At 40.4% G+C, this 25,495-nt stretch overlaps 1 protein-coding gene across 3 annotated transcripts in view; it reads left to right on the top strand.

The window, feature by feature from the left end:
- Positions 1-21,448, top strand: part of LOC138755571 (UDP-N-acetylglucosamine transporter TMEM241 homolog) — a 198,088-nt gene extending 176,640 nt beyond the window's left edge. For 2 of the 3 annotated variants that reach the window (XM_069921795.1, XM_069921793.1), the window contains exon 15: positions 749-2,224. In XM_069921795.1, the coding sequence (XP_069777896.1) occupies positions 749-821 (73 nt within the window). In that variant the 3' untranslated portion in view covers positions 822-2,224. Of the gene's footprint in view, positions 1-748; positions 2,225-13,643; positions 13,753-21,273 lie in introns of those variants that run through there. The other variant, XR_011352398.1, reaches the window with a different exon arrangement.
- The last annotated feature ends 4,047 nt before the right edge of the window (positions 21,449-25,495 follow it).

The following is a 25,495-nucleotide window of genomic DNA, read 5'->3' as shown; positions in this document are numbered from 1 at the left end:
TGAGAATCTTCCTGAAAATCTTTACCAGGCCTGGAGTGAGGGAGGGAGGATGGCTTCATGGTAGCATTTGAGAGGGTATTACCCCTTGAATGGCTGAGAACAATGAGAACATGTAAGGGGGGTATTCTGTCTGAAAGTGACTGCGAAATACCCCATTGTCAGCAACTGAGATGAATGCCGCAGTGACTAAGAAATAGTGATAGCCATAAAGTGGGACTGACTAGAAACAACACAGTTGAAGCAACAGAGAGAAATACTGAAACAGTGAGGACAACTTAATTTGGCATACAAGGGCCAATTAATTCACAGGATCTAACCTGTCAGGAGCTGCAGAGAGGAGAACAGGTCATTTTTTTTAATTGGAAAGCCAGAACTGATCTACATAATGTCAATCAATTTTTTTGATGCTGGAAATCTGAATTTAAAAACGAAAAAGTAATGGAAACTTGCAAAGTTAATGGTGTCTGTGGCGGGGTGGGGGGGGGGTGGGTGGTGTGGGGATTAGGTTTCGAGCTTTTGGCAGAAATACACAATACACATGTGGTTTTAGCTATGTGGCCAAATAACTACGTGCTTTTTTTTAGGCTCCAAATAAATCTCTTCCCAATCCAACTGGCACATCTCGATCTTTCACCATATCTCCCCATTCATGAATTTTTGTTGTGCATGTGGTGCAGAATCATTCTTTCTTTTGCCTTTTAGCTACACTGGTTGAGTTGGGACTGTTATTTATTTGTTCTCTCCCTAGTCTCGTTTTGGGTATGCTTGGAGAAGCCCTACTTATTTATACCTCAATAAGTGAATCAGACATAAATGAATGAAGAAGATCCCAGGATATATTGTATGCCAAATGTCTTCTTACAAAGACAACATTCTCTTGCCAATCATCCATTATTACAGAAAAAGGAAATGATGTGCAGGTAACAATCTTCCAAGGAAGAGTTTTTTTTCTCCTTCCCACCTTTGTACAAATGGACATAATTAAATGAGGAATACCATCAGAGTGATTAAGATTTTTCTGCAAGGCCTTGAACTTCTTTGTCTCATGGAACCTTAAGGGGAAGACGGCAGCATTGTGTTTGATGGCAGGTCTGTGCGCTTCTATGTCTGTGACGCACTTTTAGTTTTATTTTCTCATGCTGAGAACTAGATTACTTTCGCCAGTTCATAGCATAAGCAGGAAATGTACTGCTCACCTCTGGACACCCTAGTCTTACAAGGCCTTTGGGGGGAATACCATGAACAATGGAGCAAAACCAATCAAGATTGTTTAAATAGATTGCGGATTTTTCTCATATTATGAATGTGAACATGATTTTAATGGACTTTCTCACTGCTCCGAGATCATCCTACTGAGATGCCACAACAAAAAGTTGCCTTTCGTGAATTGTATGGTTTTGAATTTCAAATGCATCCTGACATATAAAATATTAACCAGCAATTGTCAAATAACATTATGCATGCTAAGTTTAGTTTTTTTCCATTTATTTCTCATATATACTACATATTTTTTAGTGAACAGATGATACCTGGTTTAATTTTCATAAAGTGGATCAATTACAATTTTGTCATTACAGCAAATGACAAAAAATAAGCACATAAAGATGTTGTTATTTACAAATAAATGTGTATTCTATCCTCATGATTAAAGTAAGCCCATTGCCTGTACTTCACCCATATTTTCAAACTATTGTGTAACTTTTTTTCTTGTTGTTCACCCTTTAAAAACAAAAGTGCATCTCCTGATCACATTATTCTAAAATGTACAAAAGCAATATGAATTTCCCCCACTTGGCTGGACAAGAATTAAAAATTTAAGCAGGAATGCCTTACCATCCCATAGACATTTCAATGCCATTACACAGAGCTGCCTAACTGGTTATGATATCCAATTAGACTCAACACTTAAAATATATTTGCAAGACAACTTAAACTTTTAATTGAGAGCCACCAGCAGTGGTACGTAGAAATCTCTTTTTTGTTTAGCTCCCTGTTTTCCCCATATATTTTAGCCCCTTGCTCCATCTTTCTTGACTTCCAGCTGCTTTGGCCTTTCCAATTGGCATTAATTCCATTGGTGTCCATTACAGATCCATACGTGCTCCCATGTGGGCAGATCATTCCTCCCAGAATTTACTGTGCCGCTAATAGTTTGTGAATATAGAAATTTCTTGAAAGTTAATCGAATGTAATAACTTCACTTTTGTAATATTCTGACTAGAATTTAAGAATGGAATAAATTATTCAAAAAAGTGTTTTACAAAACAATGTATTTGAGTTTAATATTAATACATTTTTCTAGTTTTATCATCTCTTAAGTAGACCAGTTGTGGTTGGGCTCACACAAGTCTAATGCAGGATCTTGACCTAAATAGGCACCTCAAACTGCTAAAATCCTCCAAATCATTTTGGAGACTTGGCCAATGTGGGGTAACATTGCCATCATCCGTGCTCCAATCATCTTGCATGAGCTCCAGTGAGTTTTATACATTAGCTATATGTCTGACAACGTGCTCCCTAAACAAGTACCTTCCTCTGAGGTGTATTTAGGGCAAGACATTTTAGAAGGACAGAGGAAAATCTTAATGATAATGAATTTATTGTCAAACACAAAAGTACAATGTACATGTGCCTGAAATTCTTATTTGCTACACTCACGTACTTTGGAACAAAAAAAACTTCAAGAGAATACATTAAATTGCCTGACTGAAAGAGATAATAAATGTGAAAGATAGATAATATTTACAATTATTGTTGTTATTGTTCGTCCTTCGTAGTCGAAGATGACCATGGCTTCAAAGTCAAATGGAAGATTGGTGGCTGTGGGTCCGGAGGTAACTGGTGAGGCCAATCCGGGCCCTGAAGGCTCGCCCACATGTGGGACACAAGTGGGTGGTTGCTGTCATGGCAGTGGATGCTTCTCGGGCCTTGCACACAGCAAGCTTTCGTTGTACCTCAATTATGCGCCTGATTTCAGCTGCACGGGCTCCTGTGGTGATCTTGCTGCACCAAGCTGGACACTCAAGGGCAAGCGTCTCCCACGTGTTAATGTCGACACCCATGGTTTTGAAGGATGCTTTGAGACAGTCTTTGTTACGTTTCTTCTGTCCCACCCCCGCCCCCGACTGCACGCCATCCCTGACACAGTTCTCTGTACAGCAGCTGCTTAGGCAATCGGCTGTCTGGCATTCTGACCACATGTCCAGCCCACCTGGCTTGAGCTTTCAGCAGGAGGGTGTAGACGTTGCAGAGCCCAGCACGTTCCAAGATTTCCATGTCGGGGACTCTGTCCTGCCACCTCATGAGGAGGAGTCAGCGGAGACAGCTCAGGTGAAAGTGGTTGAGCTGTTTGGCGTGTCTGCTGTAGACAATTACATTGGTGCAAGAAAATAAGAGGCATTTTAAAAGTGCAAACATGCCTTTTTGTGGTGTTGGAATAGTTTATGATCAGGTTAGTAAAAGGGGGTTAATGAGCCTGGTAGCTGTTGGAAATTAAAAAGTTCTTGAACCTAGAGGTTTAGGGCTTCAGGCTTCTTCTGTGCCTTCTTCCCAAAGTAGCAGTGAGAAGAGGTGATCAGTGTGATAGGCAAACTTTATGATGTTGGCTATCTCTTGAGGTAGCTCCTCACATAATGGGTGGGAGGTCAGAGCCTGTGATGGACCTGGCCATGCTTTACAGCTTTTGCAGCCTTCTGCCTTCCTAGGCATTTGAATTACCAAAGCAAGCGGTGATTCAACCAGTCAGTATCCTTTCCACAGTACACCTGAAGAAATTTGATAGAGTATTTCTCCACGTGCCAAATCTTTTTAGATTTCTAAGAAGGAAGAGGTATTAGTGTATGTTCTTCATGGTTCAATTCATGCCTGTCACCATCGAAAATGCAAAAAGAGCATTCATGAAGGCATAAGATCACTGTGAAGGAAGCATGCCGAACCCAGGGAACGTACTCAAGGAGCACACATTTTCTAAACTCACCCATAGAACTCGGCAATCACCTCAGAACCCTGAGTGAAAGTACTCAGCAGGTCAGCCAGCTTGAGTGAAAAGAAAATCAGCTAATGTTCCAGGTTAGTATTTCATTTCTGTTTTTATTCCAGATCTCTGGTATCTGCAGTATTTTATTTTTGTGAGAAGTTGGTCATCCTTGATCCCGAAGAACTGCCTGACATCCATGTTTACCTGCAGTAACCTTGCTTTTTTATTTACAGAATAGCTGTGACAGTAGCACTGCAGACAGTGTAGTTATCACATAGCTCCAGTGTCCCGTTTCAGTTCTGTACAGTTTACACATTCTTCCTATTAGCATGATTTTTTTCTGAATGCTTCTACACCCCAAAAACATGCTACTCAGGTACTGGTGAGAAATTTAGGGGTGTATCAATGGGCATGTGTGAGTCCATTGGTTGCAGTGAAAGTAAGTGGTGCAATAGGATTTGTCTGAGAGCCAGCAGAGGCTGCTTCTGTGTTTTATAAATATACCACCGGACAAGAAGATTTTGCTTCCTGAACATTTTTGGATGTATTTTATGGATTTTTTCATGGCTGATCACAAAAATCACCTTAATATTTTCCTAACATGTACATTTTTAAAATATAACCTATTTTTGTGATTTCCAGTCATATTTGAAGTTCTCTTCAAACACACAAAACCATGAAGTGCCACATGTCATTGAGAATTTATTTCCTGCATTCGCACTTGAACTTTTTCCCTAATGATCTTGGGGCAGTCAGTGACGAACATGGTGTAAGGTTTCACCATGATTGTGACCATGGAAAAGCAGTATCAGAACCACTTGAATCAATCACATTGGACACTGACACGAGAGGCATCAGATGCCGAGTACAAACAAAAATCACCGGCAGAACATTGTTAAGTCATTGAACTAACGCAATGTGTCAGCATTATGAGATTAAATGTGCTAAATTCAATAAAAGTTCATTTAATGTTTCTCCAACTTCCTACATGATACAACAAAATTATCTTGTGTTCATCTTGAAGTTGTCCATCATAATTCCCAATTTTTTTCAGGAAGCAAACATTTTATAAAAATTGTTGTCCAGTGTAATCTGTGAGATTTCGACTTACCTCTGTTGGTGATCCTCTCAGATAATAGCACTGGGGGACTTGTACCATTGGGCACACTTCTCTGCAAACCTGGTCTTGATCTTTCTTTTGTTTATCTATAAAGTTATATTCTATTTTATTCTGTAGTGTATTTTAGGGGGGGTTGGTTGGGTGGGGGGGAGACTTAGGGATGAAGAAAGCCTCTACTTCCTCAGGAGTTTGCGGAGGAGCTAGTGGAGTTGTTCAAGTGAACCAGTACGGACCTGAAGGGCTGACATGGCCTGTTTCCGTGCTGTAAACGGTTATATGGTTATATGAGTGAGGAAATAATGTCTGTCATTTTTGTATGATGAATAAAAATGCTCATGACCCTATAAATTTCTTAAGATAAAAGTATGAAAGGCAAATATTCAGATGCCAATTACATTAAAGAAATGTAATTCTATTTTAATTTATATCCCAATTGTTTTTGCAATTTATTTCCTTACCTGTTTCATCTACCTTTCTCAGTGCAGACTGCTCCTATGATTAATGGCTAGCTTGATTTGAATGTGTACCTGCAGGTGAAATATTCCAAGCTACAGTGGTCTCCATAATGTTTGGGACAAACATTTTTTTTTTGTTTATTTGCCCCTCTGCTCCACAGTTTTAAATTTGTAATCAAACAATTCACAAGATTCAAGTGCACATTCCAGATTTTATTAAAGGTTATTTGTATACAATTTGGTTTGAGCATGTAGAAATTACAGCACTCTTTATACATGGTTCCCCATTTCAGGGCATCATAATGTTTGGGACATTTGGCTTCACAGGTGTTTGTGAGCACTCAGGTATGTTTAATTGCTTCAGTGGTGCAGGTATAAGAGAACCAGGCTTGACTCCAAACTTTTGAACACCTTTGGAGCGTGTAGTTGCCATTTTTCAAAATGAGGCCTAGAGTTGTGCCAATGAAAGTCAAACAAGCCATGATGAGGCTGAAAAACAAGAATAAAACAGCAAGAGACATCGCCCAAACCTTAGGATTACTAAAATCAACAGTTTGGAACATCATTAAGAAGAAAGAGTGTACTGGTGAGCTCAGTGATCACAAAGGGATTGGTCTTCCAAGGAAGACTCCACTGCTGAAGACAGAATTCTCATCATGATGAAGAAAAGTCCCCAATCGCCTTCTCTCAGATCAGAAACACTCTTCAGGAGGCAGATGTAGATGTGTAAATAACTATTGTCCACAAAAGACTTTATGAACAGAAATACAGAAGCTACGCTGAAAGATGCAAACCACTAATTAGCCACAGAAAGTGCTGTTAGTGATAACAGCACTGGAGGTCAGGATTTAACCCGGATTACTTTGAGGTAGAAAGCTCTACTAATTTTGCCACTGTGCTATTAAGCACTCATTCAGGGTGGAGGTTGACTTGCTTCCACTCTAGTTTTATGGTTTCTGAGGTGACTACTGTATATGTATTAGCAATAAACACAGTCTATCTTGTATTGTGGATTAAGATACTGAGCAGCTTTTTTCTTTAACAATTACAATTGTTCATTTGTTTTTTTTAATCATTCTTGGTTGATTTTTGTTTGCAATGCTTAAGAGAAAGAATGAGTTGCATTTGTATTGTGGTGAAACGTGAAAGTCTGCAGATGCTGTGTCATTTATATTGTCTTTCATGTTCATTTAAAGATGCCCCAAATAACTTTGGATGTGTAGACTCTATTGTTGGAAATGTTTATATAAGAAGCAATAATGATAATGACTGAACTTTTTAAAGTGATCTTTAAGCAGTGCTTGCAGTCTTTCGCTTTAATGAAATAAAGAGCTTTTTAAAATATTTGGCCTATAGGTAGATATTCCTATTGAATGAGAACAACTGATAAAATAGATGAATAAAGATTGCATATTACTAGCTGAGCAATCTTCCTTCACATATTCAAATCACATTGTTTCCACTCATCTGCCCATGTCCCTTCTGCCCCCAGACACACAAACATAGAAACTTCACCTTTATCTTCACCCTTATCTTCACCTACCACTCCCCCCACCCCCCCAGCCTCCGCATCCAACATATTATCCTCCAGAATTTATGGGACTTACAACAGGATTCCACTACCAGACACATATTCCCCTCTCCTCCCCCCCACTCTCTGCCTTCTGTATGGACTGCTCCCTCCATTTCTCCCTCATGCACTCATCCCTCTCCAACATCCCCCCCCCCCCCCCCCCCCGGCATCTTCCTCTGTGGTTGCAGGAGGTGCGACACTTATGCCCACTACTCCTCCCTCACCACGGTCCGGGACCCCACACAGGCCTTTAAAGTAAAGCAACGCTTCACTTATGTATCTACAGGACAGATTTACTGCATCCTGTGCTCACTTTGTGGTCTTCTCTACATCGGAGACTGGGTGTAGATTGGGAGATCACTTTGCTGAGCACCTTCACTCTGTCTGCTCCATTGACAGAGACTCCCAGTAGCCAACCATTTCAGTTCTGTGTCATACTTTCATATTCACATGTCTGTCCATGGCCTTCAGTACTGTCCCACAAAGTCCACCCACAACTTGGAGGAACAACACCTGATTATCCATCTAGCCTCGCTCTCCAGCCACATGGCATTAACATCAACTTTTCCGATTTCTGCTAACCTGCTCTGGACATCTCCCTCCCTCCTTCCCTTCCCCTTTCCAGTTCTCCCTCCCTTTCCCCAGCCATCCCTTCTCCCCTTCATTGCTGCTGTTCCCTCCCTCCCTTCTCCACCTCTCACCTCCTGCTACTGTGTCCACCCCTCCCCCATACTCTTTTGTTTAGATGCTTGCCCACATTTTTTCATATCGTGATGAAGGGCTCAAGCCTGAAACATCGGTTATGTATTTTTACCTTTGCTATATAAAGGACACTGTTTGACTGCTGAGTTTCTCCAGCTTTGTGTTTTTACTTCAGCCACTGTGTCTGCAGATTTTTGTGTTTACTTTCTGACAGAGTTGCTTACCTGAAAAAATCTAATCTGTGAAGCTAGTAAGTCCAATAATGTTACTTGAATGTTCATACAGCATCGTTTTGGAAGAGCATTTTGTCAGTAGTGATTGTTACGAGCCCAGAGGACTCCAAAACCCAGCAACAATAGAAATTCACCAAGATAATGGTTACTTAAATAAAAGTTGCTTTTAATTTTCTTTAAACATAAAAACAGGATCAATCTTATACTATTAACTTAATTTAACCAAACTTAACCCCCTTCAAATTCTAAGCACACATATATGTAATGTGTATATGTTCAGGAAAGTTCTTTGTTTCACATTCCATTTATTCACTTCTCACTTCTCCAAGTTCACTTGCAACAGGCAATTCTTAGCCTATGCACAGAATTTAACATTTAAAAATATTCACCAGGCTCTGGTGCTCAAAGTTAAATGGTTACTGCTCAGGAAGGTTCTTGTTGGTTTCAGAGAGAGATCACACACAAACTGATTTCCTCCGATCAGTCACTTCAGTGTCTTGCCGAAGAAACTTACCCCATCATGGGTTTTCCAAATGATAACTTCTTCCAGTTTACCACAGAGTTCCTCTTTGTTTCCCTTATTTCAGGAGAAACACTTTAGCCAGCCATTTCCTCTTGTAAGGACTACAAGGGGTTTGAACAGACTGAACTCAGAATTCAACCAGTCTTCAAAATGGAGTTTGCAAATGATATCATGGACTTAAAGACCAATGTGGCTTGCTTTGCTGTTTCTGTTGCTTGTTTATAATTGTGGCTAGAGGATTTCATTGCCATTTATTTAGGTTAATGGTATAAACCAGGAGAGTAGATATCTCATTGGGAAAATTTAAATTAGACATACACCATGGTAACAGGCCCTTCTGGCCTATGAGCCTATGCCACCAAATATTCCAGTTAACCTACAATCTCCATTCGTGTATAAGGATAGGAGGAAACCAGAACATCCTGAGAAAACCCACAAAGACACAGCGAAAACATACAAACTCCTGACTCAACTCAGGTCACTGGCACTGTAATAGCATTGTGCTAACTGTCACACCCAATTTTTTACTCTCAGGAAGAGATGATGTAATTTGTGCAGGTAGCCAAGCATTGTAGTCAATAGTGGTCACAAACATAATTTATGAGGAACACTCTGTCTCATCATTTCTAAGTCTGGGATTCTTTAATCTTTATATTTGCATTCTCTGTAGCTAATATGGTATCCTTTCTGCTAATTTTCCCTTGATTCCATGTGCTTTGACCTGAGGCAACAAAACTATGCAGTCTTTGTGTATGATTTCCATTATATTAACCTTATCAATATAACCTGTTACTTCTCTTTGGTCTAACTTACCTGAGGAGGTTATAAATCTATATTGAAACATAACATTTGCAGTCCTCTAGACTCACTTCCTTGTCTATTGAATATTTTTATACCAGTCTCAATGACTTTCCTACATCTTATTTTTCATAGTTTGCAACTGTTGACTTGTGAACCTGAACATACTTCTGGAAACCCAAGTAAAGTTGAAAGTCTCAATCTTCCCTTCCAGTTGATCCCAGGAGACCAGATTTGCCAATGTAATTTAACCTCTAGACAGTAAAAATAATTTTGTAAGGGTAAAAATGTCACATGCATTTAAGGACATGCTTTTAAAATGAGGGAGTGACAAGTTTAAGGAAGATGTGTGGGGCAATTTTTTTTTAAACAGAGAGTGACTGGCATGTGCCTGGAATGGGCTACCAGGAGCAGAAGAGAAAGCAGACACTATAGTAACATTTAAAAGGCTTCTAGAGAGCCACATGAATATGAAGTGTTACAACCCCAGAGGATCCAAAACCCAGCAGCAATATATATTCACCAAGACAAATGGTTACTTAAACAAAAGTTGTTTTTAATTATCTTTAAACATGAAAACAAGATCAAACTTTAACTTATCACTCTTAACTTACTTAACCTAACAACCCATTTCTAATTCTCAGTGCACATGTATGTAATGTGTATGTAAGTTCAGAAAAGTTCTTTTATTCACAGTCCAGTCTCACTTCTCACTCCTCCAAGTTCACTGTTGCAGGCAATTCTTATACTGTGCACAGAGTTGAACATTTAATGAATTTCACCAGGCTTTGGTGCTTGAAAGGTAAATGGTTACCACTCAGGAAAGTTATTTTCGGTTTTCAGAGAGAGATTTGTTGTTTGCTGGACGCCCACAGAACTGATTCCTTTCAATCAGCCACGTCAGTGTCTTGCCAAAGAAGTTTACCCCATCAGGGTTTTCTCAATGATAACCTCTTTCTTTCAGGTCACCACAGATTTCCTTTTTGTTTCCCTTATTTCAAGTGAAACATAAAGCAGCCAGTCCTCTCCTCTTGTATGGACCACAAGGGCTTCAACCAGGCTGAACTAAGCACTCATAACCCGTCTTCAAAAATGGGATTTTTCCACAAGCTTGCCAGCTTGTCCTGTTCCAGTCCCACCTGCTGTTGCTGACCTGAAATTTGTTCTCTCTCTCACTCAGAGAAAAGCCTGTTTTATTCTCTCTGTTTGCAAAACCATATGACACCCTTAGAACACCAAGCAGCCCTCAGACAGACTGTAGCTCTAATGAGTTCTTTCATCTGTTGCTTTTCAAAACAATAATCCATTAGTGAAGTCCCTTGGGCATTCTTCAAAGTTTTTACAAAGGTTCTCAGAGCCAGTTTGTCTAGCTTGAGCAGAGCTCCAGTATTTTAAATGAGATCTGTTTTGGAATGTTTATATGTGACCTACACTTTATTAAAAAAAACTTGCCACACCTTATCTCCCAAAAACATATCTATGTACAATATAAAACACAACATATTCTGTCACAGAAGGGTATAGAGCAATATATATCACAAGCAAATAGCAGAGTTTCACTTTGATTTTGGCATCAGGGCCAGTTCCTGAGCTGCACTGTTCTATGTTCTATGTAAAAGGATTTTACAGTCCGTTTCTACTGTAGAACACTACAGCACAAAACAGGCCATTCAGTTTGTAGGATTGCTTTTACTTGCTCCTGTTTATACTTTCTCCTTCTTTGGTTAGCCTTTGCTGGTTTCCAAATCTCCCTATCACAAGTCTACTGTTTTTCATTGATGCTATTACTGAAAGGTGCTTCATCTTTTTAGCAAAGAGTTGTTCCATATGGGAATAACCATTTTTTTTTAAGAATTATGAACTACTTAATTTCTCCACCTTCGCCCATTACCCAACTTGTTACAACTTTTGGATTTGTTTATATTTAAGTCCCAAGTTCAAAATGTAGCTACATCTACACAAACCATAGTAATTGCAGAGTTAAATTTTGTTCCTTCTGGAGAATACTTCACTATTAACTGATAAGTAACCCTACCTCAAGAAAGATCTAAAATTACTGTGTGCAATTGGCACTTCACATTCTTTTCCTCAATATCATTTTGGAGCATTGATCCTTTGCTTACAGTGAATATGGATTAAATTAAGAAGGCCTAAGGGATGCTTGGCTTCATTAATAGGGGGATTGAGTTCAAGAGTAGAGAGGTCATATTGCAACTCTACACCCTTAGAATATTGTATTCAGTTCTGGTAACCTCATTACAGGAAGTCATGGAGAGGGAGCAGAGGAAATTTACCAAGATGTTACCTGGATTGAAAAATGGCTTATGAGGCAAGGTTAGCAGAGGTAGGTCTTTTTCCTTTGGAGCATAGAAGGATGTGAGGAGACTTAATAGAGGTCTACAAGGTTATGAGATGCATAGATAGGTTGGAGAGCCAGTGCCTGTTTTCCAGTACAGGAATAGCAAACACCAGAGGTCGTGGGTACAAAGTGACGGGAGGGAAATTCAGGGGTAAGTTTTTTTAACGCAGAGTGTTGTGAATGTCTGGAAGCCTTGCCAGGGATGGTGGTAAAGGCTTAAACTTTTGGGCATTTAAGAGACTCCTGCACAGGCACATTGATAGAAAAAATAGAGGGTTACAGGGTAGGGAGAGTTTATTTTTTTAAGGAATATGTGGGTTGGCACAACATCGAGGGCCTAAGGACCTGCACTGTGCAGTAGTGTTCTATGTTCTAGCTCCTTTAAGAAAATTTTACTTTAAATGTCTGAGCAATTAACAAGACGATGCAAATACCTCAGGCTTAGCCACTATTATTATAGCTCAGTATGAAGTTAGGCATTAATCTGATGGTACTGCATGTCATTTCCCTCCAGGCAGTGGAATATTTCTTCCAGCGTGAAACAATTAACATGGGGAATAAAAGGGGAAGGATATTTTTAATATATTTCTATGTTATTGCCTCCTTCCATCAAATTAATCTGATTTGGCTATGGCATTGCAATAATCTTTCTTGTTTAGTGATAACAGCACGAAAATGGGCTATTTGGCCCAACCTGTCCATGATAACCAAGCTAATCCAGTTTGCTTGTTTTAGGACTATATGGAAACCTTTCCTGTCCGTGTACCTGAGCAAATGTCTTTTAAGCATTGTAGTTGTACCCACCTTTACCACTTCCTCTGGCAGCTTGTTCTATATATCCACTACCCACTCATATCTCTTTAAAATATTTCCCCTCTCACCTCAAATCTATGCTCTCTGATTATAGATTCCCCTACCCTGGAAAAATGACTATTTACTACATCTAGGCATTTCATGATATTATAAAAATCACCCCTCAGGCACCTACATTCGCGGGATAACAATCCCAGTCTATCTTACCTTGCCTTTTAATTCAAGCCATCCAGTCTGAATGGCATTCTCATAACTCTTCCAGCTTAATGACACCCTTCCTATTAATGGATAACCAGACTACGTCCAATACTCTGAAAGCTGTAACTTTATTATAAACTATTTTTTATTATGTGTCAGGCAATGAACAAGGAAAGAATTCTACCCCATGTTTCTACCTCATGTTTCTTTCTAAATTAACATGAGGCCTTTGTAATAGACAATAATGCATATTTCAGCCTGACTGTTGGGAATCTCGAACTCTGACACATCCTAACTCTTGAGTGTAGTTAGCAAGTGGCTTACTCACCAACTGCCTGCCTTCCATCCACCTTCTCCCTGCCAACCTTGTAGCATTGAAGACTAAAAGAGGTTGACAACACCTTGAGAGAGTGCAGTTTGGGGCTATTGTGCAATGAATTATTTTGCAAATACCAAATTTCAAATTCAGTTTCATGGTGAGAAAATTGCATTTGAAACTCATGTCATAAAATTATATAAAGGGGATTTCATTGACAGGGACCAAGTTAGTTTAAAGTAGGTGGAGAAATAACTGGGAAGAATGTGGATCAGCAGTTAAAGCATTTAAGGAGGAGATGGTTCTATTATAAATCAACAAAGAGGGGTTGGTGTAAATAAAACTGACGTCTCAGCAGGTAGAGGCTAAAGCAAGTAAGTAAAGTTCTGTGGGAGAGTGTGACCACTCTCATTGGACATAAAAGTAGTAAATAAGTGTGACCTTATATCTGCTGGTTAAGTTGGTGGGCGAGTGAGATGCACTCACTCATGCAGAATGAATCCATGCTTATTAATTAAATATGCACTGGAAATGAAAGTGATACTGGCTGAGATTTTTGAATCATCATTAATTACAGGTGAGGTGCCAGAAGACTAGAGGGTGGTAATTGGTGTGCGTCTTTTCCAAGAAAGGCTGCAGGGAAAAGCCTGGGAACTGCAGGACAGTGAGCTTAACATCTGTTGTGGGTAAGTAACTAGAGAGTATTCGGAGATAGAAGATATACATGCACTTAGACCAGGGCTGATTATGGATAATTATCATAGTTTTGTAACTGAAAGGTCATGTCACACAAACCTAATAGAAGTTTTTGAAGATGTGACTAAGAAGGATGATGAGGGCAAAGCTGTAGATGTATATATGGATTTCAGCAAGGCATTTGATAAAGTTTTGCACTGCAGGCTGCTCTGGAAGGTTAGGTCACATGGGATACAAGGTGAAATAGCAAAATAGATGGAAGAAAGCAGAGTTCATTCATGGAAGGTATTTTATCAGACTTCTGAACTGTGACGAGTGGTGTGCCATAGGGTTAGATGCTGGGCTATTGCTGCTTGTCATCTCTATCGATAATTTAGATGACATGATTAGCAAGATGGTAGCTAAAGTTTGCAGCAGGATCTTGATCAGTTGGGCAGGTAGGCAATGGAATTTTGTCAGGACTAACATGGGTCTAGGATACACATACATAGTACCTTATAAGTGGCATCACCGGTAGGTAGGGAGGTCGAAAAGGCTTTCAGCATATTGGCCTTCATCAGAGAATTGAGTGTAGGAGTTGGCAGACATTAGCAGTTGTATAAGACATTGATGAGGCCAAATTTCAGCTTTGGTCACCATGCTACAAGAAATATGCTGTCAAGCTGGAGAGGGCACAGAAAAAAATTTACAAGGATGTTGCCAGGACTTGGGCTTGAGCTTAGGGATAGGTTGAGAAGGCCTTGGAACACAGGAAGATGAGGGATAATCTCATTGAGATACAAAATCGTGAGATGAATAGATCAAATGAACACAGAGCCATTTGCCCAAAGTACAGTGTGTTATTATGTGTGTAAACTCCGAATCATGGGTCCTCTACCGGCATCACCTAAGGCTCCTAGAACACTTCCACCAGCGTTGTCTCCGCTCCATCCTCAACATCCATTGGAGCGCTTTCATCCCTAACGTCGAAGTACTCGAGATGGCAGAGGTCGACAGCATTGAGTCCACGCTGCTGAAGATCCAGCTGCGCTGGATGGGTCACGTCTCCAGAATGGAGGACCATCGCCTTCCCAAGATCGTGTTATATGGCGAGCTCTCCACTGGCCACCGTGACAGAGGTGCACCAAAGAAAAGGTACAAGGACTGCCTAAAGAAATCTCTTGGTGCCTGCCACATTGACCACCGCCAGTGGGCTGATATCGCCTCAAACCGTGCATCTTGGCGCCTCACAGTTTGGCGGGCAGCAACCTCCTTTGAAGAAGACCGCAGAGCCCACCTCACTGACAAAAGGCAAAGGAGGAAAAACCCAACACCCAACCCCAACCAACCAATTTTCCCCTGCAGCCGCTGCAACCGTGTCTGCCTGTCCCGCATCGGACTTGTCAGCCATAAACGAGCCTGCAGCTGACGTGGACTTTTACCCCCTCCATAAATCTTCGTCCGCGAAGCCAAGCCAAAGAAATATAAACTACATTTCCCAGCATGCAATGCACATGTTTGCTGGGAACTGGAAGTGACATATTACAGGGGTTATCGTTGGAAGTTGGTTGAAGCAGCTCAAGGAAAATAAAGTCAGTTAAGAGTTGAAACCATGTAAAGTCGTTCTTGAAAGATCAAGCATAACATGGTGTCAGAAGTGTGTGAGTGAGTAAGAGAAGACAATCGTTCGTTAGCATGGATAAGTTAAGTCCTCCCACACCGATGCAATTTACCAGCAATCTAGCCGATAATTGGAAACGCTTCATAGCAATTAAACATTTATTTAGATGCTAGTGGAATGGGAGGAACCATTGGAAAATGGAAAACATCTGTGTTTCTTCACATGATAGATGAATATGCCTTGGACATCTATCACAGTTTTTAAATTAATGAGACATTTTTCACTTTGGACAACCTGATGACAAAATTTGAGGAGTATTTCGTTCTAAGTAAAAGCATCATGTTTGAGAGATTCAAGTTTTTCACCTTTGACAGAAACAAAGTAAGAGCTTTGACCAATATTTAGCCGAGTTTCACATACTCAGTAAGTCCTGTGAATTTGGAGATTTGAAAAATTCACTCATTAAAGACAGAATAGTTTGCAGAATCTCAGATAATGAACTTAGAGGAAGACTGTTGGGTGAAAAAGATTTGAATCTGGAAAAGGCTGTGAATATGTGTAGGGCAGCAGAGACCACATGAGCACAAGTTGAGGAGCTGCACAGGATAGACGCAACAGTGTACGTGATGAAAACAGAGAAGCAGAGCACTAGGTATTTCCCAAAGCTACAACAAAGCAAAGAGGTAGGCTCAAACAGTAAATACAGCAAGTGCGGAGGTGAACATATTCCAAAGATGAGTACTGCCGATGGAAAGTCCTGCAATAAATGTGGGAAGAAGAATCATTTTGCCATTTGCTGCAATGCAGGGGCTCCCAAGAGAAAGGTGCACCCAGAGGATGAAGAAATTCTTTGTGGATTCACTGCTGCTGCTGCTAAAAAGGAAGAGATCGTTCCCATGGCTGTGAATGAGACAGTGATTCCATTTAAGTTCAGCCCCAGAGCCCAGGTGAATCTGGTGAAAGGACGATTACATCACCATAAAGAGCAAGATTTATCCTATGAAACTAAAAGTGACAGGCTACACTGGAGAGAATGTTCCAATAAAAGGGGGCTGTATAGTGATCTTAAAACACAAAGGGTGGCATCTAAAATCAGAGCTACTGATTATAGAAAGGAGAGTACAGTTAATGTTAGGTCTGAGTGCATGTGAAGAAATCAACCTGGGTGAAAAGAGTTCTCATGGTGGCTTCACAGACCAAAGAATAGCACACAACCCTCGTGGAAGAGGACACAGATATCTTTGAGGGGCTTGGATGTTTACCTGACATACACAAGACCCCAAAACGCAGCAAGAATAGACATTCACCAAGACAAGTAGTTATTTAAACAAAAGTTTTTAATTAACTTTAAACATGAAAACAGAATCAAACTTTAACTTGTCCCTATACTTAACTAACCCAAATTAACTTCCTTCTAATTCTAAGCACACATGTATGTAATGTGTGTGTAAATTTAAGAAAAGTTCTTTGGTTCACAGTTCAACCTCACTTCTCCTTCTTCCAAGTTCTCTGGTTGCAGGCAATTCTTATACTGTGCACAGAATTTAACATGTATGAAGTTTACCAGGTTTTGGTGCTCGACAGGTAAATTTACCGCTCAGGAAGATTCTTATAGGGTTTGCAGAGAGAAATTTGTTGTTCCAGGATTTCCACAACTGAGGTACCACCATTAGTCACCTCAATGTCTCGCTGATGAAACTTACCCCATCAGGGTTCTCCAGGTGGTAACCTCTTTCTTTCAGGCTACCACAGATTCCTTTCTGTTCCACTTATTCCAAGAGAAACATCAGACAGATAGCACTTCCAACCATCCGCCACTCTGCAACTTTCTGTTTCAACAAGCTTAATGGCTTGCACTGTTCAGCTGCTTTCAGTGTCACACACACTAGCTGTGAGAGCTTCTTGAAGTTGTCTTCTCTCTCTCTCCAACTGAGACTGCTAGAAAGCCTATATGACTCTCTCACTTGGAAAAAAAACCTGACCTTCTTCAGCAAACAACAGGAGTTATCCTTCTGTTTCCATCTGTTGTCTTAGATAAACAAAACCCAGGAGTGACCTTTCTGTGAGCACACAATGGTCTATTCATTTCATGATGTCATTTCAACTAGCACCTACTTGTGAAATGTGCATAGCATTCTCCATAGTTTTTGCAATTTTCCTGAATATGAATTCTTCAGTCTTTCAAATAAAATCTGCTTTAAAATGTGTGTATGTATGTAACCCACTAATCTTACCAAAATCCTCCCAATATTTATCCATTACACTAGGCCCTTTCAAACTGCCATGTAAAATGGGATTAAGCAGGCAATTTACATGGTTAGTGACCCAAGTTACATGGTGATTTGAAAGGGTCCAACCTGGTTCCTGACCTACCTCAGAGGTGGTCGGGGAATCCAGAAAAACTTGCACTGGCATATGGACCAGTCTTCCAAAGTATGAAAATCTGTTGACGCCCAAAGGAGCACACAAGGTCAAACAGGCTAAAATGGAAGAGAAAATAAAACAGAAACAGTATGATGATAAAATTGCCAAAAGCCGACCAGTCCTGAAGCCTGGAGTTCCATTGCGAATATGTGATCACAATTCTGGTACGTGACATTTCCAGGATATGCGCAAGATGAAATAGATCTACATTTGTATCAGGTCCAAACAGAAGGAGGGACATCTCTGAGAAGGGACCATGTTGATCTCTGATCACAAGCTCCAATCCATAATCATAGCCCATCACCTGTCACTACGCAAAAAGGTCCAGCACAGGAAGAAAAGGAACATGTGGTTCAGAGTCCACAGAAAGACACTAAGTCTAATGCAGCAAATGCAAGTAGAACTCTGGTGGAAACACATAGCAGACCAAAAAGGATTATTAAACCACCTCAGAGATTGACTAAAAGTTGCTGAATGGAAAGAGAATGGCCACAGAATGTAGATACTTTTGTTATGTCAACGTAGTATTGTGTTTCTGTTTGTTTTTTTTTTAAAAGGGGAAATATATGTTATGTGTGTAAATAAGAAATACATTTCCCAACATGCAATGCACACTATTGGGCAGAAACTGGAAGTGACATATGATGGGGGTTGTCGTTGGAAGTCGGTTGAGGCAGCTCAAGGAAAATAAAGTAGGTTAAGTGTTAAACCCATGTAAAGTCATTCTTCTTGCAAGAACAAGCATAATGTATGGGAATCAGTAACAAGAGGACTTAGATTTAAGGTGAGGAGAGGAGAGATTTAACAGGAACCAGAGGGGTAACTTTTTTTTCTACACAGGGTTTCTGAGTGTATGGAATGGGCTGCCTGAGGAGGTGATTGAGACAGGTACCTTTACAAGGTTTAAGAAAAAATAATACAGATACATGGATAGGATAGGTTTAGTTGGAATTGGGCCAAAGACAGGAGGGTGAGACTAGTGTGGGTGGAACATTCTGGTCAGTATGGACAAGTTAGGTAGAAGGGCCTAATTCCATGATGTTTGATTCTATGAAGTTTTTCTGAGGTTTTCTGAAAGAGATCTCAGTGGTTTTGTGCTAACCTGCAGGCTTTAGCTGACATAGTTTCTGGGACCAGTGTACGCAGGGCAAATAGCAAATGGGTAACCACTCCTGAAAAGAATGTAGGTGGCCTCACTCTTAGACAGAGTAAGCAAACAGCAATGAGAAATTGGAGAGCAGCAAGGAACAAGAGGGTAAGGATGGCTGGATGGGCAGGAAGCAGAGGTAGCTAAGAGGGATGGAGAGCAATGGATAGACTGAAGAAAGCAGTTAGGGCAAGGGGTCAACAATAAGGAGAATGAGGGAAGAGATTGGGGAGAGACAGGCAGAAAGTAACAAAAGCTGATGGAAAGAGGATATACAAGGTTATATGCTGTATTAATGGTGAGAGTGTGGTCAGACTACACGTAGAGTGTGGGTGCATGTTGGTGAATGCAGAGCCTTATTTTCAATTGTCTTTGACTCCTTGCCACTGAACCAAGACCTCACTCGGTCATGACCATATGAAATGATCATTCCACTTTAAAAGAAATTATCCACAGGAATCTTCAACTCCTGAGCAAAAATAAATTATTCTCAATCCATATTTTGAAGAAGGGGTCAGGCCAAAATATTGTTTATCTATCTTTACCTCCCATGCAAATGCGTGACCTGCTGAGTCCCTCCAGCATTTTTTTGTATTTTTACTACGCTCACAGCATCTGAAGACTTTTATGTTTCACTCAGTCCCAAGAAACTGCCCTAGAAGATCATTTACCTTTGTTACTCTTTTACTGTGATCCAATTTCTGTAATTAAATCACTGCCATCATCAGACATACAAAATATATCTGATGGGTAGTTTTAAACAGGAATGCCTGGTCCAATTTTCTGATGGGCTTGACTTCTGTCAAAGATTGATATCAAAACATCCATGAAAGGTTTTTTTCATGCTGGATAGATGCACAAAAGAGAGGCACAATTAAGTGTCATGGTTCTTCAGTGTGTGCAGAAACACAGGAACTGACAGATTATGTTATATTTTATATTGTATATAGATATGTTTTATTGGAGATGAATTATGGCAGGTTTTTTTTAGTGTAGGTCACAAACAAATGCAAACACTTCAAAACAGATCTCATTTAAAATGCAAGAGCTTGGCTCAAGCCAGACAGTCCAGGCTCAGAGTGCCTATGCAAAAACTATGAAGAATGCCAAAAGAGACTTCACAAGTAGGTTTTAATTGGACATGATGTGGAGTAATGAATTATTGTTTTGGAAAGCAACAGATGAACGGACTCGGAAGATTAGGTCCGGAGCCGCAGTCTGTCTGAATGCAGCTTGCTCTTCTAGGAAGGTCCTGTGGTTTTGCAAGAAGAGAGAGTCAAACAGGCTTTTTTTCTCTGAAAGAGAGAAAGAGAGAGAGAGAATTCAATTCTACAATTCAGCAGCAGCAGATGGGACTGGAACATGACAAGCTGGCAAGCTTGTGGAAAACCTCATTTGGAAGACGGGGTATGAGTTCTTAGTTCAGCCTGGTCAAAACCCTTGAGGTCCATACAAAAGGAGAGGAGTAGCTGCCTAATGTTTCATTTGAAATAAGGGAAACAAAAAAATGAATTCTGTGGTGACCAAAAGGAAATAGGTTATCATCTGGAAAACCCTGATTGGGCAAATTTCTTTGGCAAGACACTGAAGTGGCTGATCGGAAGGAATCAGTTTGTGTCCAACAAGCAACAAATCTCTCTCTGAAAACTGACAAGAACCTTCCTGAGCAGTAAGCATTTACCTTTCAAACACTAAAGCCTGGTGAAATTCATAAATGTTAAATTCTGTGCACATTATAAGAATTGCCTGATACCGGTGAACTTGGAGGAATGAGAAGTGAGATTGGACGGTGAATTAAAGAACATTTCTGAACTTGTATACACATTACATACACGTGCACTTAGAATTAGGAGGTTAAGTTAATAGTAATAAGTTAAAGTTTGATCCTGTTTTCTTGTTTAAAGATAATTAAATGTAACTTTTGTTTAAGTAACCATTTGTCTTGGTGAATTTCTATTGCTGCTGGGTTTTGGGGTCCTCTGGGCCCATAACATTGGCTTTGATGCTTTGAAAGTGGAAGATTTTGAGAATGGTTAGTAAAGCATTTGGATCCTGTGATTTGTCACGGTGCAGATTACAGAAGCAACAGTTACATTGAACTTTCACAAACACTAGTTCGACCAACCCAAGAGTATTGCATTCATTTCTGGTTTTCACACTTTAGGAAGGGCGTGAAGATCCTACATTTTAAGTTCAAAGCCTTTAGTTTTAGTTTAGAAGCCTTTATTGAATGACATCTATTTATTTATCCATTCATCCTAAAATCATACATAATCCCTCCAGTATCTGGCCAAGCCTTTGGTAATTTCTTTGACATAGTGACTGCTTATTTTGCTATAGTTATGCTCCACGGAATATGCACATTATTGATGATGGCTGATTCTCAAGATGGAACACTTACAGAGTTTGTGAACCTTGCCAATGGAACCTATAGTGTTAATTGCCTAACACCTCTACTGGTTGCCTCCCCGCAATATCTGTATTATTAAAAAAACGTAAGTTTGTATTCTGTCAGCTGTAAGGTATTTTGATTACAAGTAAAAACTCATCATTATTTGAAAAGCTGATCCAATCATATGCAATGAATGTTGGCTTTTGATACACTTCATTAACTAAATGTAGAAATGGCAGAGACCAAGAACTTCAGACGTATGGTTTCATTTCACTGTTCTTGACACCATGTTTTGTGTGCCAAAATGGCAAGTTGGGTGTAAATTGGCTAAGATTTTCCATGCTTTCATGGTGCATTCCTCTGTGCTTCTGTATGTTCTACTGCAACAACATCCTGTTAAAGAATGACTTCTAACTCTTGAACGGAAAGTAAAGTGAGCTGCCAAATTTCTGCGGAAGCTGCAGGTAGGTACATGATGACATCAGCAGGTAACAACGAGGGCTCAAGGAACTTAGAGAATCCATCGATTTTTAAAGTATAGGGCCAACCAAGAGGGGGATCTTTTCTGGGGACACAAAAGATATGGAGGTTTAAAATAACTAATTTGTAATCTCCCTTAATAAAAGAAATGAAAGGGGTGCTGGAGAAGTGGACAGATGTAAAGGCTTGATGGAAAGGTCAAAAGAAAGTAATAATTGTGACTTGAGGCTCTGACTACATAATGAACTGTCTCAACATCAATCAAAAAATCCTCGATTTATGTATGGAAAGTGAATAGCAGATTCCAAGCCTGAGTGCAAATCATTTGCTTTCTGATCCTATGTGCATGGGTACCAATACGAAATTATAGTTCCACTCAATATATTGCACAATTACTCAATTGCATCAATTCAAGTCAGTCTAAATGGTGCTGAAAGTCACAATCTTTAAGGACAGAAATATTCCTGGCTGTAATGCTTGGTCCATCTTTAATGACATTAAATTGCTGCCATTATTGCAAAGTGACATCAGATCAACAGTCCATGTCTCACTCAATTAGATTCTGTTGACATTAGTTTTGAATCCCAAGAGATGCTAATCCATATTAATTTTCAGCGTGATAAAATAATATAGGAGCAAAGACAAAAGCCACAATGAAATAAATGCAAGTGCCTTAGGCTCAGTTGAATCACTCTGTACCTGGAGTCATTTTTCACAAATTCAAATTTCTCTTGTCATAATTTAAGCTGATATTCGAACATTGCAAAATTTGAGTGCTGCACCATATGTTAAACCATCATTTGGATCAGATGATAGGTTATGACACTAGCCCCTTTTTACACTGAAAAGCTGGTGTTATTGCCGTATACTCGACCTGTCTTGAAAGCCGGGTTGCTCACACAACAGAAAAAAACTGGTACTGAGTCCTTTTACACTGGAACCTCACCATTACTTTGTGGTAGTATGTAACCCCATGTGAATATCGATCTATCAGTTGTGTTTTTGGTGTGTGTGTTGGTACGCCAGGTTACTGGAGAATTGAGAAGGGCCCTTTCTAAATGTTTTGTCGAACTGCCATGTGGTGCACGTCTCCAGGAGGCAATTGATGGATTTGCAGAACAGGGGTGGGGGGGGGGGGGGGGGGGAGGTATTCATTGTGTGCTGGTGCCATCGAAGGCACACATATTCCCATCATGGCCCCCCAGATAGATGCACAAGCATTCTACAATCAGAATGGGTGGTATTCGATTGCTCTTCAAGCTGTGGTTGGCCACAACTGCTGGTAAAAAACTTGGCCTGAGTTACAATTATCTGTACTTATCAGTTAATGTGTAATGTGCTGCATGTGTTGATTCCTTTGATTTTCCAATGTCACAGACGTGTAAGTGGGTTGACCTGGCCACACACATGATGCTCAAGTTTTAACCAGTTCAGCCATCCACAAAATGCTGAAGACCAAGCAAGTACCTCCTCCCACATGAAGTAAGTTAATATACCCCACTCCACATAATGTATGTGTGGATCACACAAAAATTGTGTTTTATGGTCACGTAACAATGTTGTGTGTAATGACAATGAAACATTTATATATACAAGTTAAAGAGAGGTTGACTGACTGTACTTCAAATGACAAGTTCAAGGGTCACAAGAAAACATTAGTGAACTGATTGTTGGTGATTTCAAACGTTGCACGAGTTTTCCTAAATCTACATTGCTCTCCCCACAGAAGTCCAGAACTGTTAATGGAGTCAAAATCCCCATGCATCTAATTGGAGACCCAGCTTACCTCCTCAGGAAGTGGTCACTAACCACCACTCACTTGATCAACAGCAGTGAAACTTTAACCATCATTTAAGTTTGGTAAGAATGGTGGTAGAGAATGCTTTTTGATGTCTCAAAGCTTGCTGGAGGTGCCTAGATAAGTGTCTTGATATTTGTACCACTTTTGCAACTGACGTTGTTGTTGCCTATTGTGTTCTACACAATATATGTGAGCTCAACTAGGAACACTTCTTGTCAGAGTGGAACATTGACCTATCCGATCTCCCTGAACGAGTTGCTTATCAGGTAGCACAATCACAGTCCTCAGGCTCATCTTGAAGCTATTATGTCCATTCTGTAAACTAATTCTGTAAAATGATTATATCTATTGTGTGAACATAAACTGATGAGGCCAACAAATATCATCTTTTAGTAAATGTTTATGTCAAATGTCAGAAATTTTTAGTGGTCTTAAAACATGCAAATAACAATAACAATTAGAGAATGACTATTTACAACTGTTAAGTAAGGGGACATCTATTAAGATACTAAAGGGTGTTAAGGCACAAATCAGAATGGATTAATTTTACTTCACTCAAGCTGATGGAAGTAGGAGGTAGGAGTAGGAACATGGCCTAGATGACTCGTACGCCTCACTCATCCATCTGGATGAAGCTGATATTGTCTTGTGGCAGGGAATAGTAATGGTGCCTCTGGGATAGATGTGGGCTGTACGGGGGGGGGGGGGCGGGGTGGGAGTTGATGCTGTGGCGGGGAGGGCACTGTTGTACAGGGGGAGCCATTATATTGTGAGGCATGACCCCTCATCTCCTGCTGAATTCCTTTCAGCATGGTACCGATACTGTTAATCTGCTGTGCCATCTGTGCCACACTCTCCACTTGCAGAACATCGCTCCACATCTGCTCCTCATGTTCCCTCTGCCCTTTCACATGACCCCATTCCCTATCCGTCTCCTCAGTGTCCATGGAAAGCAGCAGATCTTTAATCTCCTTGGAGACAAGCTGCACCTTTGTAGGTTCCTGGTTTTTTTGTTGTCCTTGGCTGCGGCTGGCTTCCTCGAGAATCACACAAGCGACATTAACGAGGTGGGTCATTATGGGAGTGCACACACACAAAGACAAATCACAAACCAAAATATATATTTTATCTGGCAGATCGTGAAGATCAGCTTGATCAATTCTTGTGGTGGTGGCATCCATTTCCAGGCTGCTTTCATCTTCTCCTGCCTCAACACCGTTTCTGGCAGTGGGAAATGAAGCAGGGATGGTTTAAAGAGAAGCTGGATCGTCCATTACACTACAAAGTGTGACTGGGTTCGCAAAGTAGCTGGCTCCCCATATTGAGGGTCCAAATAGGGTCAGTCCAGATGCCCTCTGCCACACCTGCTGTTGTGGTCCACCACTTGATGAAACCTCTTCCGTCGGCTTTTCAGTTTAGTTATAACCTGGGCTTTGCTCCACTCAAAGCTGCGGTCCCTTAGTTGAGAGGCCAGGGTCTCAAAAATCAGGCCATCCTTTACTGTGCCCATTACGTGGTGATTAATCTCATCCTGAGCCCTGAGGGTGAAGAACTCATTATCGCCCTAATTTGAAACCACGGTAAGAGCTGAATTACTGATTCTATCCCGGCTAATTCTATCCTGAGTGTTTACTCACCATTGCTGAGTTCAATGGTACTCAGCAATGGTGAGAAATTTGAATTTCCCCACTTACGTCACGTGCAAAAATGTCATGACATCATCAGCCCTTCCCATTTTGACCCGGAAGCACAGATTGGCCATTTTAGATAGGTCCCACGTCGATACGCTCTACTGCTGAGACTACCTACTTTGGCGGATTGAAGATTGGAAAATCTAGACCCCGCATTCCACCTTCAATGCTTTCACACAGCGGTTGAAAGGTGGATAA

This window comes from Narcine bancroftii, chromosome 2 (assembly GCF_036971445.1).
Source record: "Narcine bancroftii isolate sNarBan1 chromosome 2, sNarBan1.hap1, whole genome shotgun sequence".
Taxonomy (NCBI): Eukaryota; Metazoa; Chordata; class Chondrichthyes; order Torpediniformes; family Narcinidae; genus Narcine; species Narcine bancroftii.
Note: the sequence above shows the minus strand (reverse complement) of the source record. Positions and strands in the feature narration are given on the sequence as shown.